The sequence below is a fragment of the Doryrhamphus excisus genome, chromosome 3 (genome assembly GCF_030265055.1).
Source record: "Doryrhamphus excisus isolate RoL2022-K1 chromosome 3, RoL_Dexc_1.0, whole genome shotgun sequence".
NCBI lineage: Eukaryota > Metazoa > Chordata > Actinopteri > Syngnathiformes > Syngnathidae > Doryrhamphus > Doryrhamphus excisus.
Genome location: NC_080468.1, coordinates 3,265,615 through 3,291,752, shown reverse-complemented (window position 1 = coordinate 3,291,752; position 26,138 = coordinate 3,265,615). Strand labels below are relative to the sequence as shown.

Here is a 26,138-nt window from a genome sequence, read left to right as displayed (position 1 = left end):
ACATTTTAAGCTTGAATAGCTTTACAAAATAAAGTTTGAATTGATTTGAACAGGAAATTATGCCTTTACAGTTGACAGTGGATTAGAGGTATTTAACATTTTTATTCGTCCAAATCAGGAGCAAAACATTAAACATTCTTTTTTTTATATAGTTTTTAACATAATTTAGTTTTTAATTTGCATACCCATAATAACAAATATATTGTTGGATCATAACAATACATTATCCAAGTGAACTTTCTCAAATGTCCAGTGAATGTAACACAAAGCACAACAAACATTAGAGTAACAAAGAATGCTTTTTATTCATTAAATACAAAAAATTGTCCAGAAGAGTGATGATTAAAATAGAACAATAGAAAAGGCACAATTAAAAATCCACACTGTGCCATGAAAAATAAAACTAGCTTCCTTTCTTCTTCGTCTACTACTACTGTGGCTAAAAATAGATGGTTGTCTCTCTGTCATGATTTCGATGTGCATAATACACTCAAAGAGATCCCCTCTGTGGCAGTTTCTTTGTTAATGGCTTGGCATGAGGAGCAGTGTTGAGGTCGACTTTTCCCTGTAGCATCAAAAACGAAGGCCTGTGAGGACAAGCATATCAATTATATTGGGGATTGGAGAAGATCAGAATGACCTACATTTCTGGATCATAAATAGTGCACACTCACCAATGAGCACAGTGAATTCACAAGAAGGAGCAGACCTTCTGCGGCCTGAAGGGGTTGGTGCTGGATGACACACCCGTGAGCAGGGGGTCTTGCAAGGCGTTCTGCATGCAGAACTGTTGAAGGTCTGCAGCAGCTTGGGACACCTTGCGAGGAAAAAAAGACACAAACTCAACACGGTGCCATATGGTATAAACTCTTGATAAGCATTAAAAATAACAACGTCCACGCGGACGGCTTTCTACTTCTACTGCCTAGTGATGCACAGAGGCAACACCTAGTCCTTCCAGGGGATCTCCACCAGGCTCCCCGCCTCCTGGCCCCATCTTTGAGGTGCAGCACACATGCTTTCAGATAAGAAATTTCACTAAAAATAAAATAATCCCCACCTGCTCAAACTCTGACTGTTGTCACTTTCTCTAGTATTTGAAATCGGAGGGAGCACAAAAAAAAGTCTGTCCCTTGGGGGTGCATGACAGAAAATATATGAGAAGGACTGTACTATGACAAAATTAGAAAGTGGGGTTCGGCAATAATTCGTATTACTCTAAAACAGGCATCAAATTAATTAAGGGTTTGTGGTCACATAGCACGATTGGATTAAATAGGTCAGGTAACAAAATGCTTTACATTTCAGACAATGTCCTTGGCTCATGTCCTGCTCATTGATAAACATTTAATAAGTTTAAAATAATTGCCATCTGTCCATCCATTCATTGTTAAGCTTTAAAGAAGTTTTAAAAAAATCCAACATCCCTTCAAAATATTTTCAACAACTTTACAGAAAGTTATTGAGGCGTAAAGGTGTCAATATTTGATATAAATACTACTAACTTGACTAGACTAATTGCTGATTTTGATGCATTATTAATTTAAGCTAAAAAAAAAGTTCTATTAATAATGTGACTGTTTTTTTTTTAAATACATTTATTCCACTTTTTAATCAATCCGAAGAATATGGTTATAAAAAGGGACAAAAACATTCAGCAATATCATCAGATCATGTCCTTTTCATTAATTTCATGCTGTTAGAATGAAGTTATCAAACCTGGTATATTGAGAATCAAACAATAAAACAAAGAAAACGCAATCTTCTAAGCCTACAATAGATTAAAATGAACCGTTAGATTTGTTACACAACAAAACCCATTATGATAACAGTCTTGTCCGGTTATCCACGTTACCAATATCACTGGATAAGAGGATGATCATTCATTGTTTTCAAGCTAGACCTTGTAATTTGACTTAAGGCATCGGTTATAACAAGTAATAGAAGCTTTGAATGCAACATTATATAAAAGTTCCTCTTTAGTGGAAAAGCAACGGCCCTGTTCTGTTGACTAGCGGCTAATGCTAATGTTACTGTTAATGCCAGTGCGCGCGCGCACACACACACACCACAAGGAAACTGTCGAGATACTTAGACGGGGAAAACAATGGATTCTTTCATTACCTTCACTCTGTTGATGCTTGCCTCAAAGCGTAGCTGCTGTACGACTTTTTTCATGGCTATAAGATTGGAGGAACTCGACATTTTCGCGGTGTAGTTTCTTTAAAACTAGACGCTTGTTGGGCGGTGAGGTTCCTTGGATGCTGCCGACGACTGACGCGACCGGAAGAATGATCACTTCCGGTTTTGCTATTGCGCTTTACCAACACCAGGGGTGCTATAAACTCGGAACACCAAAGAAGACCATGTTAAGATACCTTTATTTTACTAGCTTGATATTATACAATTAAAGTACATCTAAATTTAACCTCATTGTAAACATTTGATTGACACACTAAATGGTACAATCTTCTGCTTGGCTTGTTTCAGAGCTCACTAAAGTGCTTTCTTTAATTTGGCAAATTATTTATATGTACAATGAGAAGAGTTCATGAGCACGTTCTTAAAGCGATGGGGTTCTCATCATCTCCTACAAAGAAGATACTCCAGTTCTGAACTTGGCTTGGTCTTCTTCGTCATCAGCCTCCTGCCGGCGTCCTCGATTCGAATGCCTGGGGGAACTGAAAGGGGGTCAATGGGATGATGTGGTTAATTAAAAGCAACATTAGAGACACGCATCAATTTTTTTATTACTTGACCCAGGTGAGCTGGAACCGATCCCAGCTAACTACAATCACAGCTGCACATCTAAACAGCCATTCACAACTATTTAAAAACTCAAATTAAACCCAAGTATTTGGGAGGCAGCTGAAGTTCCAGGAGAAAACCCATGCAAGTATGGTGGGAACATGCTAACTCCACACAGTTATGCTGCAATGGAGTATGCCACTGTGCGGCCCTATACATATGAAATCATAAAAACTGGCCATGTATTTGAAGCTAAACAGTGACAGTCAGAAGTAGCACAGAAAAAAATGAGGTGGTACTTAGTGTGAAAAAGAACCACTGAATTACAAGAGCAAACTTTTACCTGCCATCTGAAATGAGCCGGAGTGTTCGGTAAAGTTCGGTAGTGGATGGTGTGGTCGCCCGGGCAGGTTTTGGGGTACAGAATGTGGTGTTGGTGGACGATTTGGACTGTTGGCTTTTAGGGGAAGACATCCTGATCTCTGGCTCACTTCCTACAATATAGGGGATTGTAATATTAGTGGATCTTTCGACGGAAGTTGGGTCGGTTTATCTACTTGGGTGGTGGAAGTGATGGTGAATTTATCATGATGAAGAAATGACACTTACTGATTGATAAGGCACTCTGACCATCAGACGACGAGCACCTACTACGATTGGCAAAGGGGGTCATGTTTAAAAACTGATTTTTCAACCAAGAAGCACGATCTTCCTCAAAGGCCCTTTTCTGTCAAATGCAACCACAAATAAGAGAAAGAACTGGACATTCAGCACAATTAAAAAAAGGCGAGAGGTGTGAAATGTCCGTACCTCTCGGCCCAGGCGGATGGCGGCCTCGGTGAAGTACTTCCTCTCCCTCTCAAAGTTCCTCTTCTGCTCCTCAAAGAGCCTCCATTCTTCTTTGAGTCGCTCCTTCTCCTCCAAGGTGTAGCAGCCGTTGAGCAGCTCGGCCGTCTCATCGTCAAATGATGTGTTTAATTGTTGCTGCAGAGAAGAAACGTTGAAAGAAATGTTGGACTGCAACTGACCAATGAAGGTTATGAAGCTGCTGAACAAGACCGACCTGGATGAGCTGCTGTTGTGCGTGAATGAACTCCTTGCACTGCTGCACTTCATGCCTCATCCGCTCCATCTCATCCTCGTGTGCTTCCCTCGGTATCACCTCTTTATGGGACTCAACTTGATTTTCAATTTAGGAAGAAAAGACCTAGGAGATTACTATTTTGTGTCCCATATTAATCCATTATCCTATCAACAACTGCAGAGGTCCCACAATAGCGAATATCTAGACTTGTTGCTGGAATCATACCATTTTATGTGTCTGTAGCTTGTGTATGTATTATCCTGAGAACATATTTGAAAAATCTATTTTTCATAAATGGATGCAGAATGAATGGGAAGTATAGTTTCGTTGACACACCCTGGTGGTCTAACTTCTCCATGTGGTTCCTCAGTTTCCTCCACTGCTGGCGGATGCTGTTTGTGAGCTGCTCCCTGGCCTGGTCACATGACTGATCCAGGGTTTCCCTGCTGGAGTTGCCAGTCTTCTCTCCATCAGAATCCACCTAAAAAAAAAAAAGTGTGATCAGTCAGCATTCACATAATATTTTCCCTCTGTGTCACCATCTACCATCTCCTGGCTGTCGTCGGCGCCAGCTCCTCTGCAGGGTGCTTGCCGTGGACTAAGGATGTGAATCATCTCCTTTTTCATCTGCTGCAGGACCTTCTTCAGCTCGGCGTTCTCCAGCATCAGGGCTCTCTGACTGGCCTCATAGTCACGGAGCAAGGATTTGTACATCTGCCCTTCGTGGCTGAAGAAAAAAATATACACAAACTGATGTTCTACACTAGAATAAAGTCAAAACCATGTGAAAGGTCACAAGGCTGATACCTGACTGCCACTTTTGTCGTCCTCCAGTGACTCCTTTTGCCGTCTGCTCGGCCAAGGCAGTTCAGCACATCAATAGCTAATTTGGAGAAAAAAAGTTTTTCTTGTCAAGGGACAGTGCTATATAAAATAAATTTGGCTATACTTTAGAGCTGTGTTTCTCAACTGGTGGGTTGCAGGTCTTGCCAAGAAAAAAAAAAAAAAAAAGTAACGACCCGATGTCACTGAATGCACCTCACCTCTGCGTTATTTGTATGCTATGCCACCACGTGATGTGTGCCATGTTTATGGGCGACTTGACCAAGCTTGAGCAGGAGGAGCACATAGAGTGTGAACCTTTGAGGAGTTTGCATGTTCTGCCCGTGCATGCGTGGGTTTTCTCCGGGGACTCCCGTTTCCTCCTACCTTCCAAAAACATGCTAGTTTAATTGGCGACTCCAAATTATCCATAGGTATGAATGTGAGTGTGAATGGTTGTTTGTCTATGTGTGCCCTGTGATTGGCTGGCGACCAGTCCAGGGTGTAACCTGCCTCTTGCCCGAAGACAGCTGGGATAGGCTCTAGCACCCCCGCGAGCCTTGTGAGGGTGAGCAGTTGAAAATGAATGAATTAAAAAAAAAAGAATTTACTTTTTGTTTGACCCAAGCACAGCAGTGGTCTAGAAAAAATTCTCGTGGTTGGGTGTGGAACCAATTAAATGCAATAAGAGGGACAACAGTATTCACATTTGTATGCCCATCTGTTTTGTATGCAGGTTACTTCCTAGTATGTCCTTGCTGCTTGAATTTGCACCTTCATGCAGAGGCTCAACATAATGTAAGGGCATCATACTGAACATCAATACATTCTCTGTCGTGAGACGTAATAACTTTATACAGTACTCACCCAGTTTCTTCTCCTTTCGATCGACAAGTAGTTGGCTAAGGCGTTCCTTGAGCTTGATGGATTCTCTCTCCTTTCTCTTGGCATCATGGCTGTACTGGGATGCACGACTGGCGATGATATTCTGGAGTTTCTGAACCTGCGCAAGAATGCAGTGTATGTGCCGTTTTCTAAACACAAATTACAGTGGTCGTCTACCTCCTCTTTCTCTGTCTTGAGACAGCTTTGCAGAGTTTTAATCTTGAGTTGTAACTGCCTCTCTGTCTCATGGAGACCCGATTTCTCCCTCATGGACAGTTCCAGCTGATCCTGGGGATAACCAGCAACAAGGAGGAGTGGGGATCACACAAACGTTCAAAACATTAGCATAGCTATGGAAGCTACAGTGCCAACATTACGGTCACATTTTTTTTTAAAAGGGTACCTATTATGGTTTTTCCACTTTTCACTTTACAGCTTTGTTGATTTGGGAACGGACATGTAATTTGTATTATACAAGGGAGCAGCTGACGAACATGCCTTAAGTCTGGAGTTGCTCATCTGCATCTGATCCAAGGTGCTGGACTTCTTTATCTGGTCCCTCTCCAGCTCCTCTAAAGTGCTCATCGTGCGTCTCTGGATCTGCAGCAGCTCAAACATGGCATTCAGAGCAGGCGCTGCGTTCAGGCCGGATGAGCTGGCCTCGATGCATGTGGATAGACCCAGGGACGAAAGCTCCTAGAGGGGAGGGCAGTGTCAAATTAAAATATGAGGTCCAATTATAGAGGCAAAGTTAAAAAAAATAAAATAAATAATAATAATAATAATAATACACATACAGCCCTGATATATATATATATATATATATATATATATATATATATATATATATATATATATATATATATATATATATATATATATATATATATATATATTTTTTTTTTTTTTTTTTTTTTTTAGGTAGGTAGGTAGGTAGATACTTCTCATCTCCAAGAGAAATTCACAAGTAGACCTACAATATGCAATAGCAACAAGAGGAAGTGAGACAAAAAGCACTTTGAAAAAGTAATTTACTCAAAACAATTTAACCAAAATAGGCTTTTATCGGCTGATCAAAAGTTCAAGACCATCCCTCAAAAAAAAAAAAAACTACAAAAAAATGCTCCAAACCAGAACAAACAAAATTCTCAGTAGGACTCAGTGATGAGCAGCTCCACCGTTCTTGTGAATCACTTCAAAAATTGGTTTGGGCCTGCTTGATGCGAGCGTTTCCAGGAGGCTATTGGGAACATTGGTTCCTTCCCTTACTAAACAACATAACAAGCAGCATCTTGGTACCTGATTGATGTACGAGATGCAGTGCGGGGTGTTGTCATCTGTGCAAAAGATTGTGATCAGATTGTAAGAGTTTTTAGACAGCGGCAAAGGGTTCAGAGACACGAGGTTGGTCTGCTTCGATGGGGACATCGTCACATGTGATATGCTCGAGATCTCATAGTTTCCTGAGGGGAAAGGCAAATGAAAGACAAAGGCGAATCACAATGAAGATTAAATCCCCAGTGATCTCCAGAACTGAATCAGGTTGCTGTTCTAAATCGAGAACACAAATCTAGGTCGGCTGCAGCAAAACAAGAGGAGAGTATTCTCTGCGAAAATTACCCATGGATGTGTCTCCTGTTGCGTTTGTCCACCACTCCCCCATATCATCGAAGCATCAGGACACAAGGATGCCAGTTCATGGGCTATCAACCACAGAGGATTAGCGGTCCTGGAACACAGAAACTGCGAGATCGACCGGGCAACGGATAATCTGAGAGCAAGTGCACAGTAGAGTAGCTCACACAGGCTTAAAAACATCAGATGCGGTCCAGCTAGGGTGGGATAGGGGTTTTAAAGTGGCATGGTAGGGAAAATGACGGCAGTGCAAGCCAGGGGATAAACATTTAGGATGAGCATTAGTCTTCCACAGTATTATTATTTTTTTAAAATAACTTCTATCCCTGCAGACAATACAGCAACACCACTTAAAAATAGTTCAAACGGCTCTACTTTATTGCATGCAGTAAATAATCATCCAAATTTATGCACACATGTTGTCATGGACGGCGCGTTGCAAAACAGTGAGAAAAACCAATATTACCTTATCAAGTTCCTCCACACTTGAGACCTTCATGGAGAAACAACTACTGTGTGTTGTTGGAATGTACATTTCCAGCTCAGCAAAAATGTGTTCCACCCATGGTTATCTTGAACAAACTGCCAGCTAAGCGGTGCACACGCCCAAAACGCAACATACAATAATCCAACTTTTAAGAGGATTTAAGAGTTAAATATCACCAAACAACAAACGCCCATAATATAAAATAATATAAACAAAATGTAACACACACGCACTTACCTGTCTACCTCTTCAGCGACGTAAAATGCGTCAACAGGGTGGAACAAAGTGACTAAACTCTACTTTTCAACTAACTTAAATAATAAAAACACTCCAATGCCATTCCCCTGAGTTGGTTCGTCAAACTATCCAATATTCGACCCCCAAAATGTTAATCTCGAAGCAGCGGAGTAGAGTTAAACAGCAGCAGCTGATAGTAGTGCTTTTGAAGGCTCCATCCAGTCAACCCTGAACCAAACGGCAAGGTTATTGGCGTAGAGGTTGCTAGGCAACCAGTGCGGGGACTGATGATTGGTTGAAAAGGAAATCCGGAAGACTATTACAAATGAAGGTGCCATCAGGTGTACGGAAATGACGTCAGGAAGGAAAAACTGTTGCAATTAATTAAAAAGACAATATTGTTCCGCAAAATATGAAAAATAGATAGAGGGAAAAATTCAAATAGATTTGAAGGTTTGAAGAACTGCTGACATTTCAAGAACATCACGAGCAAGTAATATCAATAAATTAGCTAGTAGTAGTACAATTCAACGATGTACAATGCATATAGGTGTGCGTTTGGGCATCAGCCTTTATAGTGTAAAGCACACATTACATCTTCTCCCGGCATACACAACAAAAACAAGAAAAGAGGCAGCAGGGATCTGGTCCCTCATCAGTATTGTATCTTCCAGAGCCGGGCTCGTCCCTGCACTCTGCTATGAAGGCCTGGAGCTGGGACACTCTGACTTTTTCCTGCTGCTGCTGCAACAGAAGAAAATATGTCAAGCTAAGAATGTCTCTATGGAGGTGGACACTATAAATGGCAACTGACCTTAATGGTCTCATATGTATCTGTGATGAGAGCGATGAAGAGGCTGAGCACCATGTAGATGAAAAGCGAGATGAAGGAGTAGAGATAGAGCCTGCTGAAGAGCCACACCATGTAGCCGTTGTTCCTCATCTTCATGAAGGTGGCGTACATGTCGTCGCCATTGATGAGAGAGAAAAGACACTCTGTCACCTTGTCAAGCGTTCGGAACTGGAAAATATTTTTGAATCATCAAAATCTTTATGCAGTTTGTTCTCCAGAACTCATGTGAGGGTACTTTTTCGTGGTATGGTCCAAGCACTATCCAGCCACAGAAACAATAGCCCAGGTAGATCATGGCTGCACAACTGCAGAACCGGATCACATTTGGGAAGGCCGCTCGCAAAGTCAAGATAAGGATCTGTTCAAAAGAATACCAGGTTTCATCGTCACATGTTTTCACTGTACTGAAAATGAGAACTCTTACATTATACTTCTTGAAGAGACCAAGGTAACGAAGCACGCCCACCCAAACCAGCATGGTTGCTGTGCCCAGGAGGATGCTGCAGACGTCATAGCAAGTCATGAACTGTGAAATTCAGGAAAGTTTTTGTATAAAAATCCCATAAATTCACATGATAAAAAATAAATGCAGCGTTTTATGCGAGCTAACAAACAAATAATAAAGGCGACATGCAAACCTTCATCTGTATTCCGATTTTGAAGGCAGAGCCGGCGATTGAAAGAGTGTCACTGACAATGATGAGGATGTACCAGCCGTTCACAAACTCCATGCGGTCTGACATGCTTACGATTTTATTGTAGTAGGCGTGGAAGAAGGTGTTGAACTCCTGCACACATCCAAAATTGTTTTTATATTGAATATTTAGGTTTGCATTGAGTACTTATTAACCTTGATATGACTCAAATGGACTTCAGAGCCTGTTACACCAAATTAGGTTAAGTATTACATTATTTATTTATGTACTATTATCATTGTTTTTGCCGATGGCCCTAAATTTTTTTTAAATAGATATACATTAGTGCCCCGTTTACGATTTCTTATTTTATGCATGTTTGCCACACTTATTTGTTTCAGATCATCAAACAAATTAAAATATTAGTCAATGACAACATAACATGCAAAATGTACAACATTTTTAAATGAAATGTGGCCCTGTGTGAAAGAGTGTTTGCCCCCCCAGTTAAAACATAACTGAGATGAATTGAGGTCTGAAAAATGTTATAAAGCCATTTCTAAAGCTTTGGGGCTCCAGCAAACCACAGTGAGAGCCATTATCCACAAACGGTGAAAACATGGAACAGTGGTGAGGAGTGGTCTGCCAACCAAAATTTCCCCAAGGAAATTTGAAAATGGCACATTTAAAAAAAATAACATAATACCAACAGTAAAATATGGTGGTTGCAGTGTCATGGTCTGCGTCTGTCTTGCTGGAAGACTTGCTGTGAATTTTGCTGTCTACCAAAAAACCCTGAATGAGAATTTCCAGTCATCTGTTCATGACCTCGAGCTTTATTTCACACTCCTGTGATGTATAGGTTGTATGTAAGGTTAATTGGCGAATCTAAATTGTCCACAGGTATGAACAGGAGTGTGAATGGTTGTTTGTCTATATGTGCCCTGTCATTGGCTGGCGACTAGTCCAGGGTGTACCCCGCCTCTCGCCGGAAGACAGCTAGGATAGACTCCAGGTTACCAACTATGGTTCCTTGCTCTATATTGTGTTGTGTGATGGCTTTCTCACAAACTGGAGCTGGATGCCATTGATGACAGAACGCAGGCAGAGGATCAGCGAGGTGAAGCATGCGAGGATGACCACCGAGTCAAAGAAGAGCAGCCAGTAGTCATTCTTCCCGGCTTGAAATCCAAAACAGACTTCCAAGTTATGCTGTAGTGACCATGTAGTTCATACAAGGCAAATGTGAACTTACAAGTGCCCTCCACGTTCCAGTCTCTGCATTCGTTGATGGTGACATCGTTCTCAACTGACACCTTTATGTTTCCACTGTGAGCATGGTTATCAAATATAATCTGTGTAACAAGAAACGAGATTTATGGGAGATTTACAGGATATGTATTTCATCATTTGTGTTGACAACAGGTGTGGCGACTAACCACAACATGGAAGACGTAACAGTCTGGAAGCTCGTGGTGCCTAACAGTCTGCAGATTGATGGTTTTCAGAGTAAAGTAAACTTTGACTGACAGCAGCCTGGACACAAAAAACATAAATTGCTAATTAGCATGTTACATAACACTCTAAAGCTGGACTCTTCATGCATCCATCCATCCATCTTGTACACTGCTCAACCCTACTAGGGTCGCAGACATGTTGGAGCCAATCCCACCTGTCTTCGGACGAGAGGTGGGGTACACTTTGGTCTGATCTCAAGCCAAGATCAGACCTATTCAAGTACTATAAATAAACTGTAAGTATTCTAAAAAACTGCTGTCCATGTTCTGAAGTCATGGACTGGTCTTACGTCATTCACATTGAGGAATTTGCCCGCATGCTGCCAGTGAAATGGCGCTGCTGTAAAGTATGAATTCAGTCACCTCCTAAAGTCCAAAGAGAAGTTGAGGGGCATCGCCAGGCTGCTGTTGTCCAAGGACTGCATGGGGTAGATGGAAAAACAATCTGGAGGAGGAAATGCACAAAACTGATTTGATGACATGGAAATGTGCTTCCCCTTTTTGGGGGATTCATCTTTCCCACTGGTGCAATGAATCAGAATCCATGAATAATAGACAGACACATCACTTGATACAGAAAAATGTACATCAGGATGAATGTACATCAGAAGGGCACCGTTTTTTTGTTGTTGAAAATGTTTTTCCATACACTTTTGGATACATTTTGAGATGCTAAAACGCCAGTCCAGGGTGTAACCCAACTCTCGCCCAAAGTCAGCTGGGATAGGCTCCAGCATACCCCAGTATAGTGAGGATAAGCGGTATAAATGTATGGATGGAGATGCTAAACCTAATGCAATGTAGGGCAGTATATGCTGAGTTATCTAAAAAAACAACCACATCTTAGCTTTGTGTGGCAAAGCAATGAAGTGCAATGGCGGATAAGGCTGCTTGGATGAGAGGTGAAACGTCTGAGAACACAATGGCCTGTCAGTATTCTCATCACAAATACGTTTTATTTTTAAACTATGCAGAGGTCTGTTATGTTATAATAAACATGCATTCCACACTTAATAAAGCTTCTTTGGTGGCCACAGCCCAAAACGGCCCCGGGTCCCAGAACAACCCTGCTCTAGATTCACAACAACATACAAAGAGCTTCAAATTTAGCGGCTTCACTCTATTATGTTTTTTCCAAAATATAAGATGTCGTATTAAAGCATATTTAAGCAAATTATATGTATTTCTGGCCAACAATTAAGCATTTTAAAGCATGTAAATGGCTATCCATTCATGCGTTTTCTTTGCTGCTTATCCTCATCAGGGTCATGGGGTTATTCTTGGACATGTTGGACATGCCATGGCTGAGCTGACTCCATGCAGAGCGTTAAGGTTATGTTACAATTTATACCTCTGGCAGTTAGGTGTTTTTTTTAAAGTTAAGTTTAATTTAATTTCTACATGTGCAGTTAATCATACTTTTTATGATTTAACTCAGCAGTTAAGTTTTATAATTGCACAAGATCATTTTTTCTACACCACTGCTGTGCTTGGGTCAAACAAAAAGTAAATTCATTTTTTCATGCATTTTCTACTGCCTACCCTCACAAGGCTTGTGGGGGTGCTGGAGCCTATCCCAGCTGTCTTTGGGCGAGAGGTGGGGTACAGCCAATCACATGGCACATATAGACAAACAACCATTCACACTCACATTCATACCTATGGACAATTGGAGTCGCCAATTAACCTAGCATGTTTGACTTTACAATGTTTTTGCCCATGTTTATTTTATTTATACATATTTTATTAGTGAATAAGCTATTTATAAATATTAATATCACTATTACACATCATGATGCCTTTCACCATTATTAGTAAATGGTAACCTGGTACATGTTTAACATCGAAAGTCAACACATGATCAGTAACTTAAGCTTAACATAAGCTCTGCTTCTTCCTACTCCTTTCCAAACATGTCACAATAGTGTAAACATGTGCTGTACATGTTGGAAATAAACCAAATCATTACCTACCCGTATTAATGTGTGGATCAATGTCAAAGGTCTCGTTCTCGGGATCAATGTTGCTGTTCCTGTAAAACTCTTGGCAGACAATCAGAGGCGTGTATTCTCCGTTGGTCCTCTCGTACGCCAGGTTGCCTACTGTCAGGTTCTGGAGTTGGATGTACTGCAACGAGAAGAAGGAACAACTTTGCCATGAAGTTCCAGTTGTAGTTTTGCCTAGTTTTGCTCCCTTTACCCTGTTAATCACATAGTAGATGTGATTGACGACGTCTGCTTTAGTGTACAAAACATGACCTCCTAGCTGATGATCCTTGTAGCCTTTGAGGAAAAGGTGTTTAAACGTCATCAGGTTCTCATCCTTGAACGTGACCATCATCTCGTTGCTCAGTCCAAAGGAGACCAGCTGAGAAAACAGACATCATCACCGCAACAATAATAATCAGGCGACATACTGTAAGGATACCTGGACTGTGATGATAACAATTTTTAATATTTGCAGCATCAGCTTCCATGGTTTGCGACCCCTGGCTTTGTACTTCTGGCATGGGTTCATGAAGAAGTACTTGAGCCTGCGTCTCAGGTCCTCCACCACCTTGGGGTCCATGTTGGGAGTGCGAATGCTCCACCTGCAGTTTCCGTTGTTGTTGGGCCTCCTCTCCTCTGACCTGGACGCCAGCAGGGGCTCTGACTCCTCCATGACGCTGACAGACAGGAATCAAACGTTGAACTTCGCAGTGACTGTGTAAGTTAGTTCCACCATTCCAGGCATTCTGATGTTTATCAAACTGGTTCTCCTACATGAACTTTTACCTCATTCAGAACAAAAATTAATCAAATATGTCTTTAAGAATGTTTACTTTTTCTGTTGATATGAAATAATATTTTTAAAAAATAATCGCTGCACGAGTCGGAAACCTGTAAGGCAGAAAAATCATCACATTAAATAATAAAGGCAGAATATTAGACATATAACAGAAGTACATGTACAAAATGAATGAATACATATGTTTGTGTGTATATGTGTATACTATATTACCATATATATATGAACTTACCTGTCAGAAGTGGTTGTGCATCAGTGGGCTGCTACAGTACAAGTGTATCCTTCTCAGTGTGGAGCTGTCACCACGACCATGACTGTCGTACATCTACGTCATTTTCAGCTTTTCCAGTTTGGGAATTTACAAACACAAGAAGGAAAAAAGCAAAACAAAAACAGAACTTCCCATGTCACCCGTTTCCCCCCCAATGCTATAATACTGTTAAAATGTGTTTAATGTCAAGTTTTTAATGTTCCTATGGGACTAATTATTTTTTAATTCAAGACATGTTTATGTATTCCAATGCATCTTTTTTGTTTTTTTTTTATAGAATTGTATTCAGCTCTTGCATTGCTCATGCATTCTACTGAAGTGACGAATGACTAAATTCCCTCTTTTTGAGGCTTAAATAAATCTGCAGGCAAGAGCAGAAAATGCACCATCTTTATTTAATGCTCCTCTCATACCAGGATCCGATGATATACATTAAAAAAATACCTTAAAAATGTTCAAATTATGTTTACAAACCTCAAATAAGAACGTCACAGGTACCATAGAAGGCACAAGAGATGAAGCAGCTATTAGTGTACAATGTACTATGATGTACAGTAGATTATATTCATAAGCAGCAAAGTTAAGCAGTGGATGTACTGTGTCTACCTGTTTGTCCTTTTGACTGCATAAAAATTAAAAGCGGCTTTGATGTGACGCCGGAATGACAGAACGTGACCGGAGGGGTTGAAAGTTGGGGTCGGCCTCACTGCTGCTGCTGTTGGACACCGGTGATCCCACATCTTCTGTCATGTCCTCCTCAGGAAGCGGGGGAGCTCCCGGCTCTCCTGGCCTGGGAAGGCTGGAGGAGGCAGCGGCCATGCTAAAGGCAGCTAAGGAGGAGAGATCGCCACCGTTCTGCAACCGTGAATCAACAAAGCCGTCTGAAGTGAAGGGGCTTTGTTCGCCATCAGGGTGGAAGAGCAAGGTGGAGTTGTTTGAGAATGTACCGGAAGGCTCATGGGTTGTGCTGGTGACGTTGCTTTTGGGTGAGGAAGTGGATACTCCAGCTGAAGAGTGAAATAATAGAGCATTCATTTGTGTTCAGACCTCTGCCAAGGTCAAACAATAATGCTAGATTGTGGTAGATAATGGTAGATTAGGATTTTACTCAGTGATAATGTCATGTGCTATCTGAATTAGCTTTAAGTTGCACCAGATCAAGAAACAATATACTTGTTGTGTGTTCAAGGAGATACATTTTCCTTCCTACTTTCTCATGTACTCCAAATCATTGTTAAAGTTAGCAAAAATAAACATGTAAGAAATGACAGCCCCTCTCCAATTAGCCTCTTCTTTCAGACCGACAACAAAAACGCAAGTCACTGATCGTCCGTATGACAACTGTTTTATAAGGACCTACTTCAAAATAAGTAAAAACACTGGAATTCAAACCTTTTAGGGTCTCTATCTTCTCATTCTTGACCTTTTGCACCTCGTCTGTGATCTTGGCAATGATGAAGTTCTGCACTCGCAGCTCCCGGATGGAGTCCACCAAAGCATCCAAGCCTTGGGGGTTTTCCGAGAGGATGTCCAATAACAGGCCCGTCCTCTTTGTCTGTGTGGGCTTGCAGTTGATCTCCTCAGCGTCGTCCCGGGTGAGGATGCGTCGGGAGCGCAGGTAGTCCAGGTGGCATCTAGCTCGGATCTTCAAGCAGAGGTAGTGGCGCAGCCTGTTCAGCACCTTGCGAGAAATGTAGAGAAAAATATGCTGAATAAATGTTGCATAAAACATGAGGTACACCTGCACTATCCAATGCAATATATTTGCAATTTCCATAAATCATAAAGCTTAATTATTGTGGTTGTTTGTAATATGTTGCTTACCTGAGTGACATAGGAGGGGCTACCCATTACAAAAGACATTCTTCAATGGCAGTGTCAATCAAAATGGAGCATTATTGCACTTTTAAAATGCATGTATATTCATACTGCATTTTGACGTAAACCTGAAAGGAGTTTACGTAATTTGTGGTTTGATACATTCCACTTTTATTTACAACTGATAATAAAAAAAATGGCGAATCCAGTCGACGTTTTTTGCGGCACTACAACTTCATGTGTCGTATTTAATTGTTTGTCAGTCAACTAGTGTACTCACGTCCTTTTTAATCTCTGCCATCTCGTCTTCAGTGATTTGATGCACATCCATCCTCTCCAGGAAGTAAAAGTTCAGCTATATAAGTAATCCAAAATTCGAACACAAGTTCGTCGTAGAGTTAAAACCAAAAAATACATTCATAACTTCATTTAATGGTGCCAAACATGATTAATTTGATTTATTAATTGCGCTAACGCGTCCACTAAATGTTTGGGTTTCAAAAAAAAGAGAAAAAAACGAACCCGGACTTCCTGAATGTGAAGTGAAAGTTACGTCATCAAGACGTAGGACGTCACACTTCTGAGAGCGTAAAGGTGTTGTAGTAGCCTGAATTGACCACTAGGTGTCACTATTAAACGAGAAACCGAAAAGTACATTTTACTTGTTGATTTATTTTTGTTGAATGTTGAATACTATTTAGATCAATATGGTGGTCCCTATCATACTTGCGATAGGGACTATTGTGGCTGTTGAGTTACTTTGGCCACTGGGTTTTGCTGTTAAACAAGATTTCAGGTAAACCATACATTGCCATTTTCAAGTACTGTATGGTTGTTTGGCTGTTTATGTTGATTAAACTCTCAGGTTTGCTTCAAGCGTCAATGACCACTTTTATGAATAATTTATTCAATCACATTTTCTCCAAAGTGCATAATAAATACAGTCCTTAAAAAAACAACACATAATTAAACCCATCCATCCATTTTGTATACCTCTTATCCTCATTAGGGTCATGAGTATGCAGGGTACACCCTGGACTGGTCGCCAACCAATCACAGGGCACATATAGACAAACAACCATTCACACTCCCATTCATACCTATCGATAATTCGGAGTCACCAATTAACTTAGCATGTTTTTGGGATGTGGGAGGAAACCGGAGTACCCGGAGAAAGCCCACACATGCAAACTCCACACTGAGATGCCTGACCCAAGAATAATGAAATAAATAAACCCTCATTTTAGAAAACCAGAAGACCAAAAAGTGGATATTTGATCTTCAAATATGAGGAGATAAGAATTCTTGAGGAAGTTGACGTAGTTCTGCATGCTCTTCTTGTGGCTCTCGCACTGGTCCAGACTTAGCTGTAGCTGTTTCAGACGCACCTCAAACTGCTTTTCTGCCTAAAAAGAACACAATCGCATTAAGGCTGACTCAGCTGATTGCCAAATGAGATCAAAATGCGACTCTCACCGAGCACTTGCTCTGTCGGAGAAGCTTCAACTCATGATCTATTCTCTTCTTCTCTGCTTCATGCTCGTGGATGGTGTTCTGTAGGTCCTCTTCTTTGGATAACGCTTGCTCTTTAAACTTTGTAATCTGAAACATTATACATTATAATATTAGTATTCATTTAATAGAGTATTAATTTCTCAAGTTTGTCAACGCGTCCGGTACCTGCTGACTGAAAGCCTCGCACTCCACAGAGCGTTGATCCAGCTGCTGGTTGAGAGCCTTGCATTCGGACGTGCGTTGTTCCAGCTGCTGGTTACTGTGGCAGAGAGCTGCCTCCTTGGCCTTGAGCTTCTCATCAAGCTCCAGCTTTGTTTCACGCAACTCGTCTACCCTCCTAAAAACACAAACATATATTTACATCTGCCACATATTTAGTCATTTTAAACATAAGATTATTCTGCATCCACAAAAGCAACAGTCAGGGTGTGTGTCATCTGACCTTTGAAGGACGTCCACTTGCTCTTGCAGCCTTGCACTCGCCTTTTCTGCAGACTCTTTCAGCTCCACAGTTGATCTCATAAAATTCCCTTGAGTCTCCACCTGAAAAATTTCCAAGGAAAATGCCCTGTTTGAGACTCACTTGACACTGGAGATTGACACTAGTTATTGTGTTGGATTCTGGCTTCAAGTGTCTGATATATTCATGATATAAGTCAGAAAGTTGAACTAAAACTGCAAGTTTCTTGTATATACTGTGGCAATAGCAGACTTCACATCACAGCCTGGTGAATTGGGTGAGGCTCCTCAGGCCGGTGACGTTCACGCCTCATTGCAGCTGCATTTTAGATCCTTTACTCTATTTTGCCTTGGGTAATAGAATAGGAAAGCAATTTAGCGCTGAGCCTCAGTCTCTGCTGCCACGTCTAAGCTTCTTAGCTTCTAAGTGCTTATCTAAGCACTTCTTATTTAAAGTTAATTAATAGTTGTTAATATAATTATCTTTAAAAAAATCTCCTTTCTTTAGTATTTTTCTTTCACCTTGTTAATTTCCTTAATCATCTATTAAGGACATTTCTTTGGCTCAAGTTGAACATGCATCGGTTTTAATTCGGTTGTAGCACCATCTATTGGTCAGAATTACAATTACAATTTGTATTTTATACATACATATTTTATTCTGCATTTTATTGTACCTTATAATACGTTACTATTAATACAATCATTAAAATTACCATCATACTGTTATAATATTAGATATATATAATATTTTTAACAATGCTTGCTTTGCTGATTGGCAGTGAGAAATAGCCCACTAAATATGGTTATCAAATATGTTACTTCCCCTGGCTGATTTATTCATTTATTCATTCATTTTCTACCGCTTATCCTCACGAGGGTCGCAGGGGTGCTGGAGCCTATCCCAGCTGTCTTAAATACCATAAATTCCGGTGTATAAGCTGCTACTTTTTTCTTAAATTTGAACCCTGTAGCTCATACAGCGGTGATAATTTATGGCTAACAAACATGTACCAATCAAAGTTTCAAATGAAAAAAAAAACCCAAAAAACAACTCTTTGAAAGTTTTCCCATAATACATTGCGTCATAACACATTCATTGGGCCTCCCTCTGGTGGATAAAGGCAGCTTTGCCACCCTATCCATCCATTTTCAATGCCGCTTGTCCTCAAATGAATGCATTATGGGAAAACTTTTTTTTTCATTTTTCATTTTCAACTCGTATTGGTACATGTTTGTTGAGCATTAAACAGTGCATCGAACTGTTATATTGAGTAATGACCTCCTGCAATTTCCAGTGGGTTGACAGGTACTTTGTGAGTTTTTTCATAGCTCATGATGTAGACACATGATGCTTATAATGTACAAATCTGTTTTTTCTTCTAAATTTAGTAAATACGGTTTATATACCCGTTCAGCTGACACACCGGAATTTACGGTAACCTCTTCTGCTTGCACACCTCAAACTGCAGCTGCCGAATGGTCTCGGACTGTGCTGAGCACTTCCACTCTGAGCATTCCAGCTTTTCCTGGCAGTTCAAGAGCTTGCCTTCAGCTGCTCTCAGTTCCTCCACGCGACCCTGCAGCTCCTGCCTCACCTGGACAAATCAAACTGGTCTGCTGACGGATGGGTGGAGTGCCGCATGTCGCTTAAGCTAGCTGAGATTATTTATCTGGTGTGCAGCAAGCAAACATGGGTCGAAAACAAAGCAGGTGACACTGCAAAGCTTCAACCAGTGGTACCAGTATACCCAGAATGAATCATAATGAGACATTTAAAGAAAGACTACCTTATCAACCTTTGCCTCCTCTGCAGCTTGCAGTATCTCAATGTCTTGTGCCAGATTTTTACATTGGAGCTTTGTATTACATAAGTCCGCTTCAAGCTCTGCAACCTACAAGACACAGATGTTAAAAAGTTCATTTTATCTTAGTTTTATTTAGTTACACTATACTGTACAGTGGTTATCTTCTCTTCATTTGACATCTCTCGATTTCTCTAATCATGTCTACAAAACAGGTGATAACTGAAGACAGGCTGTTTTTTCCCCCAAAATGTAATAAATGAATGTAGAAAACAACTTAATTATTTCATTATAATAACGACTTAGTGTGCAAAAGAAACCGGAGAGGATAATAATTTACAAATTTCCCCACTGAGGGACGAATAAAGGCATATCTTAATCTTGGGCATATCTTAATAGTTGGCCACACACGTACTTTGCACGACACAGCACCAAAAGAACCAATATTGTAATAGCAGTAAGGCGTAAACTGCTGAGTCAGCATTAATAGTACTAATGATGTCATTGCAAACAACAGTACGGCAAGTGTAACACACAAGTTTCACAGCTGAGTAGCACAAACACTAACAAACTTTAAAGCGCATGCAGTAGATGTTTGACCAGTGGGTCCAAAGGGTTGCCTACAGCCACAGCTGTTAATGCTGATGTCTTTTGACTCAGCGCTAATTAGAGATCCTGGTAGTAATGTGCTTTTGTAGACCACGCACCCGAAAACTATGGGAGGCTGTTACCTGAATTTGATACTCTTCAACTTTGCCGTCCTTCTCTCGCGATGCAATCTTCTCTTGAACCAGGGCCGCCTCGCATTCAGCAAGCTTATCCTCAAACTGGGCCAAGACCTGTAACCACACACAAATGTAGATTTCTGACACAATTGTAGTTATTTTACATACATACTATATACATTAGGGCTGTCAAAAATAGCACGGTAACGGCGGCAACCAATTTATTATGTTAAATGTTTTAGCGTAATTAACGCATATGTATCATAGGAAGCCAAGCCTCTCTGTGTCCACACCAGAACGAACGTCAGTTTAAGAACAGGCGGTGACACAACAATAATATTATAATAATAATAATAATTTAAATTAAGTTACATTTAGAAAATTTAACAATTCATAATAAACACCTAGTTTAAAATTATTTAAAGTGTGAGACACCCTGTATATCACCTGTTTCATAGTTGACTACGGCCTATTATTAGTAAAAAAAAAACTAAATGCTTGCATGTTCTCCCCGTGTGTGCGTGGGTTTTCTCCAGGTACTCCGCTTCCCTCCCACTAATGAAGTGGACTGTAAGTTGGTTTGTACCTTGAGCGTTGCATTGCTGTAGTGCTGGTTTTCCTCTGTGAGTTGTTCCATTTCCACTTCTACTGCAGGGGCCTCGTCCTTCTTCTCTACCTCCTTTTTACTTTCATTCTCTCTGTACCATTCCTTCTCCATCGCCTTTTTTTCCTTCTCCCAGTCCCATTCCTTCTCCTTCTGGATCCCCAGCTCTTTTCTTTCCTTCTCCCTGTCCCATTCCTTCAGCCTCTCCACCTCCCTTCTTTCCTTCTCCCTCTCCCATTCCTTCTTCTGGATCTCTAGCTCTTCTCTTTCCTTTCCCCTGTCAGATTCCTTCAGCCTCTCCACCTCCATTCTTTCCTTCTCCCTCTCCCATTCCTTCTTCTGGATCTCCAGCTGTTCTCTTTCCTTTTCCCAGTCAGATTCCTTCAGCCTCTCCATCTCCATTCTTTCCTTCTCCCTCTCCCATTCCTTCTTCTGGGTCTCCAACTCTTTTCTTTCCTTTTCTAAGTCAGATTCCTTCAGCCTCTCCACCTCCCTTCTTTCCTTCTCCCTCTCCCATTCCTTCTTCTGAAACTCCAGCTCTTTCCTTTCCTTTTCCCAGTCAGATTCCTTCAGCCTCTCCACCTCCATTCTTTCCTTCTCCCTCTCCCATTCCTTCTTCTGGGTCGCCAACTCGTTTCTTTCCTTTTCCAAGTCAGATTGCTTCAGCGTCTCCACCTCCCTTCTTTCCTTCTCCCTCTCCCATTCCTTCTTCTGGATCTCCAGCTCTTTTCTTTCCTTCTCCCTGTCAGATTCCTTCAGCCTCTCCAGCTCTTTTCTTTCCTTCTCCCTCTCCCATTCCTTCTTCTGGATCTCCTGTCTTTCCTTTTCCCTGTCAGATTCCTCCAGCCTCTCCACCTCCCTTATTTCCTTCTCCTTCTGGATATCCAGCTCTTTTCTTTCCTTCTCCCTGGCCCATTCCTTCTCCTTTTGTATCTCCAACTCCTGTCTTTCCTTTTCCCTGTCAGATTCCTCCAGCCTCTCCACCTCCCTTATTTCCTTCTCCTTCTGGATCTCGAGCTCTTTTCTTTCCTTCTTCTTGGCCCATTCATTCTCCTTCTGGATCTCCAGCTCTTTTCTTTCCTTTTCCCTGTCCCATTCCCTCAGCCTTTCCACCACCTTTCTTTCCTTCTCCCTGTCCCATTCCTTCTTCTGGATCTCCAGCTCTTTTCTTTCCTTCTCCCTGTCCCATTCTTTTTCTCTTTCCTTCTCCCTCTGAATCTCCATTTCCCTCCCTTTCAGCATCTCCCCCTCCATCTCTCTGTCTATTTCCTTTTCCCTCAGCTTCAACACCTCCATCGTTTTTCCGTGCGACACCGCCGTGGTCGTCTGCCTCTCTACGTCCACCTGCAGCTTTAGCTCAAGGTCGCTGGCTTGTCTTTGTTAAAATTCCCAAAATACAAAGTTAAAACTGGCTCCAAGGTGCATATGAAGTTAACAATTACTGACCTTTGCAGGAACTCCACATGAGCGGCGAGTTTGTGGTTCTCTTCACTCAGCTGCTCCTTTTCCCGCATCCATGTTTCCTTCTCTTGCTGGAAAACTTTCAGCTGCACATCCTACGTGAAGACAAAAAGTGAAAAAAAAAGCAAAGAGGAGACTCCACGCCCCATCGACACCTAGTCTACCTTTTCCTTCAGATGGAAGAAGCATTTGTCAAGGCCGACCTCGAATCGCTCGGCTCTCTGCTTGTGTGCTCGCGAAGCTTTCTTCAAGGCCTCTTTCTCCTGTGAGCTCTGCTCTGTCAGAGAGGCTAAGGACACTTTCAACTCCTCTATCTCCGCCTTGTGTTGGGTTTGGGCTCGCTCAAGAGTCTAGGAAAGGAGGATGACTTTGACTTTAGAGAATGCAGATCTAATAAAAATAAATGTATTTTTTACCTTTACTTGCACCGTCAGTCGATTGTTATCAGCCTCCTTGCTGCGTAGCTGCCCCTGTGTACGAGCGCGATTGGCCTCAGCGGACTTGGCCATGTTAAGAGCACTCTTAATGTTCTCCTGTAGTCATCAGGAATGGGATATCAGGGTTAATATTCAGTAGCTCAACAAACTAAGTACATCCCCACATTTTAGTATGCCGTTGTTCTATGACACAAACGTGCCAAAGTGCTGAACCCAATGCACAGAGTGAATCCCCTCTTGCCTGGAGGTGGGAGAAGAGGAAAACACGCATGCATGTGGCAATATATTGAGACCAACAAAATTATCAGGGTCATTTTCATTTATTGTGTGATTCATTATTATTGTCCCAGGCTTAGTGCCCATGAGTGCTCCAGTTGTCTTCATTAGTTGATGTTTACATTGTACATTTTCAGTGGTACAGGAGTGATAGTGTACTGTAAGTCGACCCAGGACCAGAAAAACCATGAAAAAAAAGTGCAACTTACTTTCTATATTATTGTCCCTTGATATACTGATATACTGAAATGTGCAAACACGCACTCATCACCTGCTCTTGTTGCTGTAGACTCATAAGCTCTTCTGCTCTTTTTTCTGCTACACTCAGGTCGCCTTTTAGAAGCTAGAAAAGACAAACAAAAGCATATTACACCTGACAGGAATTGAAAATTAGATAAAATATTTGTTTGCAAATATAATGGTGTGACAAGCACGGACCAGCCTGCCCTACATCCTGCCTGGGCGTGACCCCGCATTCACAGATCCCCTTTAGATGAGAGATGAGCAGTGCCAGCTATTGATGTAAAAGCCAAAGCTGTGAATTCATTATTCAGCGTGGCATCAGGGAGGTTGTGTGGAGGCGTGTGTTTGAGTGAATTTTTGTCCATTCTACCAGAAGAACTGATGTTGAGGGCCCCCCCCCCCCCGACCCACCAAACTCATCCAATCATGCCTTGTGTTGTACACTATGGGAACAGAAAAGGGCCTTCCATAAAGTGTTCCTACAAAGCTGGACACATTTAATTATCCAAAATGTCTTTCTAAAATGAAGAACTAAGATCACATTTCTAGGTACTCAAAAGATCAAGTGATCCATTTTCAATGCCGCTTTAACCTACGAGGGTCGCAGCAGTGTACACCCTGTAGTGGTTGGCAGTCAAGGTACACTTAAAGGGGACCTATTATGCTCTTTCCACTTTTCTGACCGATAAATATAGTTAGAAAGTTGTATTCTCATGTTAAACGATGCCAAAGTTTCAGATAATGACATCTGCACATTTGGAAGTGAGCCCTGAAAGACGTTTGAGATGGCTCTAAATGCTCGGTTTCAGAGGGCATTATGCAGTATCGAGTATGCAGCTGGACTAGCCGACAAACTCTCGCTGAAGCCTGACGAGTTTCCAACGTTACTTGGTCGTGTGGAAGAGTCAGAAGAGCAAACAGTAAGTAACAATTTATCAGTGTGCTAACAGTGTTTATTTTGTGTAAGTCAAAGAACAAAAGCGGTTGTCTGTGTAGCATTATAGAGTGTGCATACAGGGAGCGGGATTACTAACAGCCATTTCCCACCACTAACAGAGAGTCTACACAATTTTTTTAAACACTAGCAGTCCCGCAAAAAATGTGTAATGACCACATTACACATTACTGATACTCTAGAAAACCCAACGCTAAAATGCTAAAGCTAGTTACCATTGAGAGACGTCTTGAAGTGACCTCTTTTCTTGAAAAACTTTGGACTTATCAACTCCTATAAAGGTGGCGTTGCAGCAGCTAGCAGTACAACACGGGAAGTCTTTGTAAGCACTCGGGAGTGTGAGCATCTACAGGAAAAGTGGGTGTGCCTAGAGGCGGGCTGTGGGTGGAATAAATTAAAACAGCCCGTTTTCCCGAGGAGCACAAAAACCAAAGAAATAACCTGGAATAGGTGCAAATTATGGAAGCTCTCGGAAGCTGGTTATTGTGTGTAGCTGATCTATAGGAGTCCACAACTCAATACAAAGGCAGAAAAATTAGTCCCCCTTTAACTAATTCACTGCCAAAGACGACTGTAGACTTCTTATTAAAAAAAAATAATAGCATAATAGGTCCCCTTTAAATGTATATTACATAAATATGAAAGCTTACATAACACACCTCAATTTCATGCTCAGCTTGCAAGATCTTATTCAGCAAAGCATCAATCTTGGTGCCTGCGTTAATCTGATCCATCTGTTTAAAAAGAAACAACAATAAAAAAGTCGCAGAAACCAGCACTCATCAACTTGACAATAAGGCTGAATATTGCAGTGTATGAGCTTGAATTGATGACTGACCTCTTCCTCCAGTAGCTGGTTCAGTTTTTGCCGCACGTCCTTGTTGATTTGCCGGAAGTCCTCCATCTTCTGCAACAAAAGTCCTCTCTGCTTGGCAACCCGCTGCTTGTTGGCTGTAGATGATCTTGCATCCTAAAGAAGAGTAGATCATGAAGTTGTAAGTCTACTTGCTCACAATACGTGACAGACATACTTTCAATATATCTTTGAAAGACACAAGCTGTGCGGCTGCAGAGACGATCGCAGCTTCAGCATCTGTCAGTCTCTTCACAAAAGATCCAAATCCTTTGTTGTTGTTCCCGGGGATAGATAGATTGCATGGACTGTGTGGACTGCATGGACTAAGGACAGTGACATTAGTGGGTCAGAAGCTTGTGCCACAAACAAGTATTCTATGCATACATCCTACTTGGACCTCACCAGTGGATTTCCACCTCTGGGGTTTTGTTGAGACCACTGCTAGTCCAGATTTTCTTTGTTGATGCATGAGAGTTGTCAGGGTCCCCACAGGTCAGAGTCACACCCAACCTGGGGGAGCTGGGACCACAGGCTGAACTCGTCTGCTCATCCTCCGGACACATAATACCTGTCATCGGTGCAACAACAAGACAGTTAAAACAGTTAAAATGTTCAATGAATGGTATGTGATTAGCGATATTTTAGCCTTGGCATTAGCTTATGTCGACGCCAGGGAAACGTAGCGTAAACACCCCTTTATGACGTTTAAGCATTTCTTTTCACTCAAACAAAAACCCTGATTGCACATCCAGTGGCGGTCTTTTTTATAATAATTAAATGCGTACATGCAGATTGTTGTTTGTAGTGATATTTACTTACTGCGTTGTTTGCAATGCCGAAGGAAACGCTCCTAACACCCGCCCACTTTATCAATGCTTGACACAATCATTTGAAAATGATTGGCTAATGAGGCAACACTTTGAGGACGTCATTGTAATTTATCGCTGTCGATTGGCTGTGACATAAAAGTAGGCGGTCTTGTTTGTCTGAAATGAGCCAATGAGCAGTTGTTAGCTGGAACCA

The 26,138-nt window shown here is 41.4% G+C and overlaps 5 protein-coding genes across 8 annotated transcripts; all 5 read right to left on the bottom strand.

Annotated features, from left to right (window-relative positions):
* Positions 1-280: 280 nt before the first annotated feature.
* On the bottom strand, positions 281-2,311 carry gng5 (guanine nucleotide binding protein (G protein), gamma 5). Its single transcript, XM_058067157.1, has 3 exons — positions 2,125-2,311; positions 675-817; positions 281-587 (listed from the first exon to the last, which is right to left on the bottom strand). Exons 1-2 carry the CDS (start codon positions 2,203-2,205, stop codon positions 692-694), a joined length of 207 nt encoding a protein of 68 aa, XP_057923140.1. The 5' UTR covers positions 2,206-2,311; the 3' UTR covers positions 281-587; positions 675-691.
* An 89-nt stretch (positions 2,312-2,400) lies between these two features.
* ssx2ipa (synovial sarcoma, X breakpoint 2 interacting protein a) lies at positions 2,401-8,099 on the bottom strand. Its single transcript, XM_058067155.1, has 14 exons — positions 7,899-8,099; positions 7,160-7,268; positions 6,839-7,002; positions 6,038-6,235; positions 5,717-5,827; positions 5,522-5,657; positions 4,640-4,715; positions 4,379-4,559; positions 4,169-4,313; positions 3,812-3,927; positions 3,559-3,732; positions 3,358-3,475; positions 3,092-3,242; positions 2,401-2,681 (listed from the first exon to the last, which is right to left on the bottom strand). Exons 2-14 carry the CDS (start codon positions 7,200-7,202, stop codon positions 2,591-2,593), a joined length of 1,704 nt encoding a protein of 567 aa, XP_057923138.1. The 5' UTR covers positions 7,203-7,268; positions 7,899-8,099; the 3' UTR covers positions 2,401-2,590.
* Positions 8,100-8,293: 194 nt separating this feature from the next.
* mcoln3a (mucolipin TRP cation channel 3a) lies at positions 8,294-14,094 on the bottom strand. Of its 3 annotated transcripts, none has more exons than XM_058067153.1 (13): positions 13,923-14,090; positions 13,331-13,568; positions 13,103-13,270; positions 12,877-13,030; positions 11,267-11,348; positions 10,826-10,922; positions 10,642-10,741; positions 10,455-10,567; positions 9,390-9,539; positions 9,176-9,277; positions 8,987-9,109; positions 8,713-8,919; positions 8,294-8,642 (listed from the first exon to the last, which is right to left on the bottom strand). In XM_058067153.1, the coding sequence occupies exons 2-13, from the start codon at positions 13,562-13,564 to the stop codon at positions 8,490-8,492; spliced, it is 1,683 nt and encodes a 560-aa protein (XP_057923136.1). In that variant the 5' UTR covers positions 13,565-13,568; positions 13,923-14,090; the 3' UTR covers positions 8,294-8,489. The 3 variants fall into 3 exon arrangements, with proteins under 3 accessions (XP_057923136.1, XP_057923137.1, XP_057923135.1); XM_058067154.1 differs by having other exon boundaries at positions 8,294-8,639; XM_058067152.1 differs by having other exon boundaries at positions 8,410-8,642; positions 8,987-9,277; positions 13,923-14,094.
* A 139-nt stretch (positions 14,095-14,233) lies between these two features.
* On the bottom strand, positions 14,234-16,316 carry bcl10 (BCL10 immune signaling adaptor). The gene is made up of 3 exons (XM_058067156.1): positions 16,060-16,316; positions 15,354-15,642; positions 14,234-14,968 (listed from the first exon to the last, which is right to left on the bottom strand). Exons 1-3 carry the CDS (start codon positions 16,108-16,110, stop codon positions 14,595-14,597), a joined length of 714 nt encoding a protein of 237 aa, XP_057923139.1. The 5' UTR covers positions 16,111-16,316; the 3' UTR covers positions 14,234-14,594.
* A 361-nt stretch (positions 16,317-16,677) lies between these two features.
* LOC131125522 (trichohyalin-like) lies at positions 16,678-25,915 on the bottom strand. Of its 2 annotated transcripts, XM_058067149.1 has the most exons (17): positions 25,901-25,915; positions 25,518-25,683; positions 25,291-25,438; positions 25,098-25,229; positions 24,919-24,993; positions 23,333-23,404; positions 22,765-22,881; positions 22,513-22,698; positions 22,334-22,443; positions 20,870-22,262; positions 20,290-20,397; positions 19,544-19,648; positions 19,214-19,351; positions 17,737-17,837; positions 17,460-17,631; positions 17,256-17,381; positions 16,678-17,185 (listed from the first exon to the last, which is right to left on the bottom strand). In XM_058067149.1, the coding sequence occupies exons 2-17, from the start codon at positions 25,676-25,678 to the stop codon at positions 17,018-17,020; spliced, it is 3,312 nt and encodes a 1,103-aa protein (XP_057923132.1). In that variant the 5' UTR covers positions 25,679-25,683; positions 25,901-25,915; the 3' UTR covers positions 16,678-17,017. The 2 variants fall into 2 exon arrangements, with proteins under 2 accessions (XP_057923132.1, XP_057923133.1); XM_058067150.1 differs by lacking the exon at positions 19,214-19,351.
* Positions 25,916-26,138: the final 223 nt, after the last annotated feature.

Excerpts from the sequence above, each read along its gene's own strand:
- mcoln3a (XM_058067152.1), bottom strand. The coding sequence starts at position 13,564 with ATGGAGGAGTCAGAGCCCCTGCTGGCGTCCAGGTCAGAGGAGAGGAGG. Across the intron at positions 13,271-13,330 it reads TTGTTATCATCACAGTCCAG|CTGGTCTCCTTTGGACTGAG; the intron begins GTATCCTTACAG and ends CTGTTTTCTCAG. Across the intron at positions 8,920-8,986 it reads TTGGACCATACCACGAAAAA|TTCCGAACGCTTGACAAGGT; the intron begins GTACCCTCACAT and ends AATATTTTCCAG.
- LOC131125522 (XM_058067149.1), bottom strand. The coding sequence starts at position 25,678 with ATGTGTCCGGAGGATGAGCAGACGAGTTCAGCCTGTGGTCCCAGCTCC. Across the intron at positions 25,230-25,290 it reads CTTTCAAAGATATATTGAAA|GATGCAAGATCATCTACAGC; the intron begins GTATGTCTGTCA and ends ACTCTTCTTTAG. Across the intron at positions 23,405-24,918 it reads AAGCTGAGCATGAAATTGAG|CTTCTAAAAGGCGACCTGAG; the intron begins GTGTGTTATGTA and ends TGTCTTTTCTAG.
- ssx2ipa (XM_058067155.1), bottom strand. The coding sequence starts at position 7,202 with ATGGGGGAGTGGTGGACAAACGCAACAGGAGACACATCCATGG. Across the intron at positions 6,236-6,838 it reads GCATCTCGTACATCAATCAG|GAGCTTTCGTCCCTGGGTCT; the intron begins GTACCAAGATGC and ends CCTCCCCTCTAG. Across the intron at positions 3,928-4,168 it reads GGAGAAGTTAGACCACCAGG|TTGAGTCCCATAAAGAGGTG; the intron begins GTGTGTCAACGA and ends TTGAAAATCAAG.
- bcl10 (XM_058067156.1), bottom strand. The coding sequence starts at position 16,110 with ATGGATGTGCATCAAATCACTGAAGACGAGATGGCAGAGATTAAAAAG. Across the intron at positions 15,643-16,059 it reads TGGCAGAGATTAAAAAGGAC|GTGCTGAACAGGCTGCGCCA; the intron begins GTGAGTACACTA and ends ATTTCTCGCAAG. Across the intron at positions 14,969-15,353 it reads GAAGATAGAGACCCTAAAAG|CTGGAGTATCCACTTCCTCA; the intron begins GTTTGAATTCCA and ends TTCACTCTTCAG.
- gng5 (XM_058067157.1), bottom strand. The coding sequence starts at position 2,205 with ATGTCGAGTTCCTCCAATCTTATAGCCATGAAAAAAGTCGTACAGCAG. Across the intron at positions 818-2,124 it reads CAAGCATCAACAGAGTGAAG|GTGTCCCAAGCTGCTGCAGA; the intron begins GTAATGAAAGAA and ends TTTCCTCGCAAG.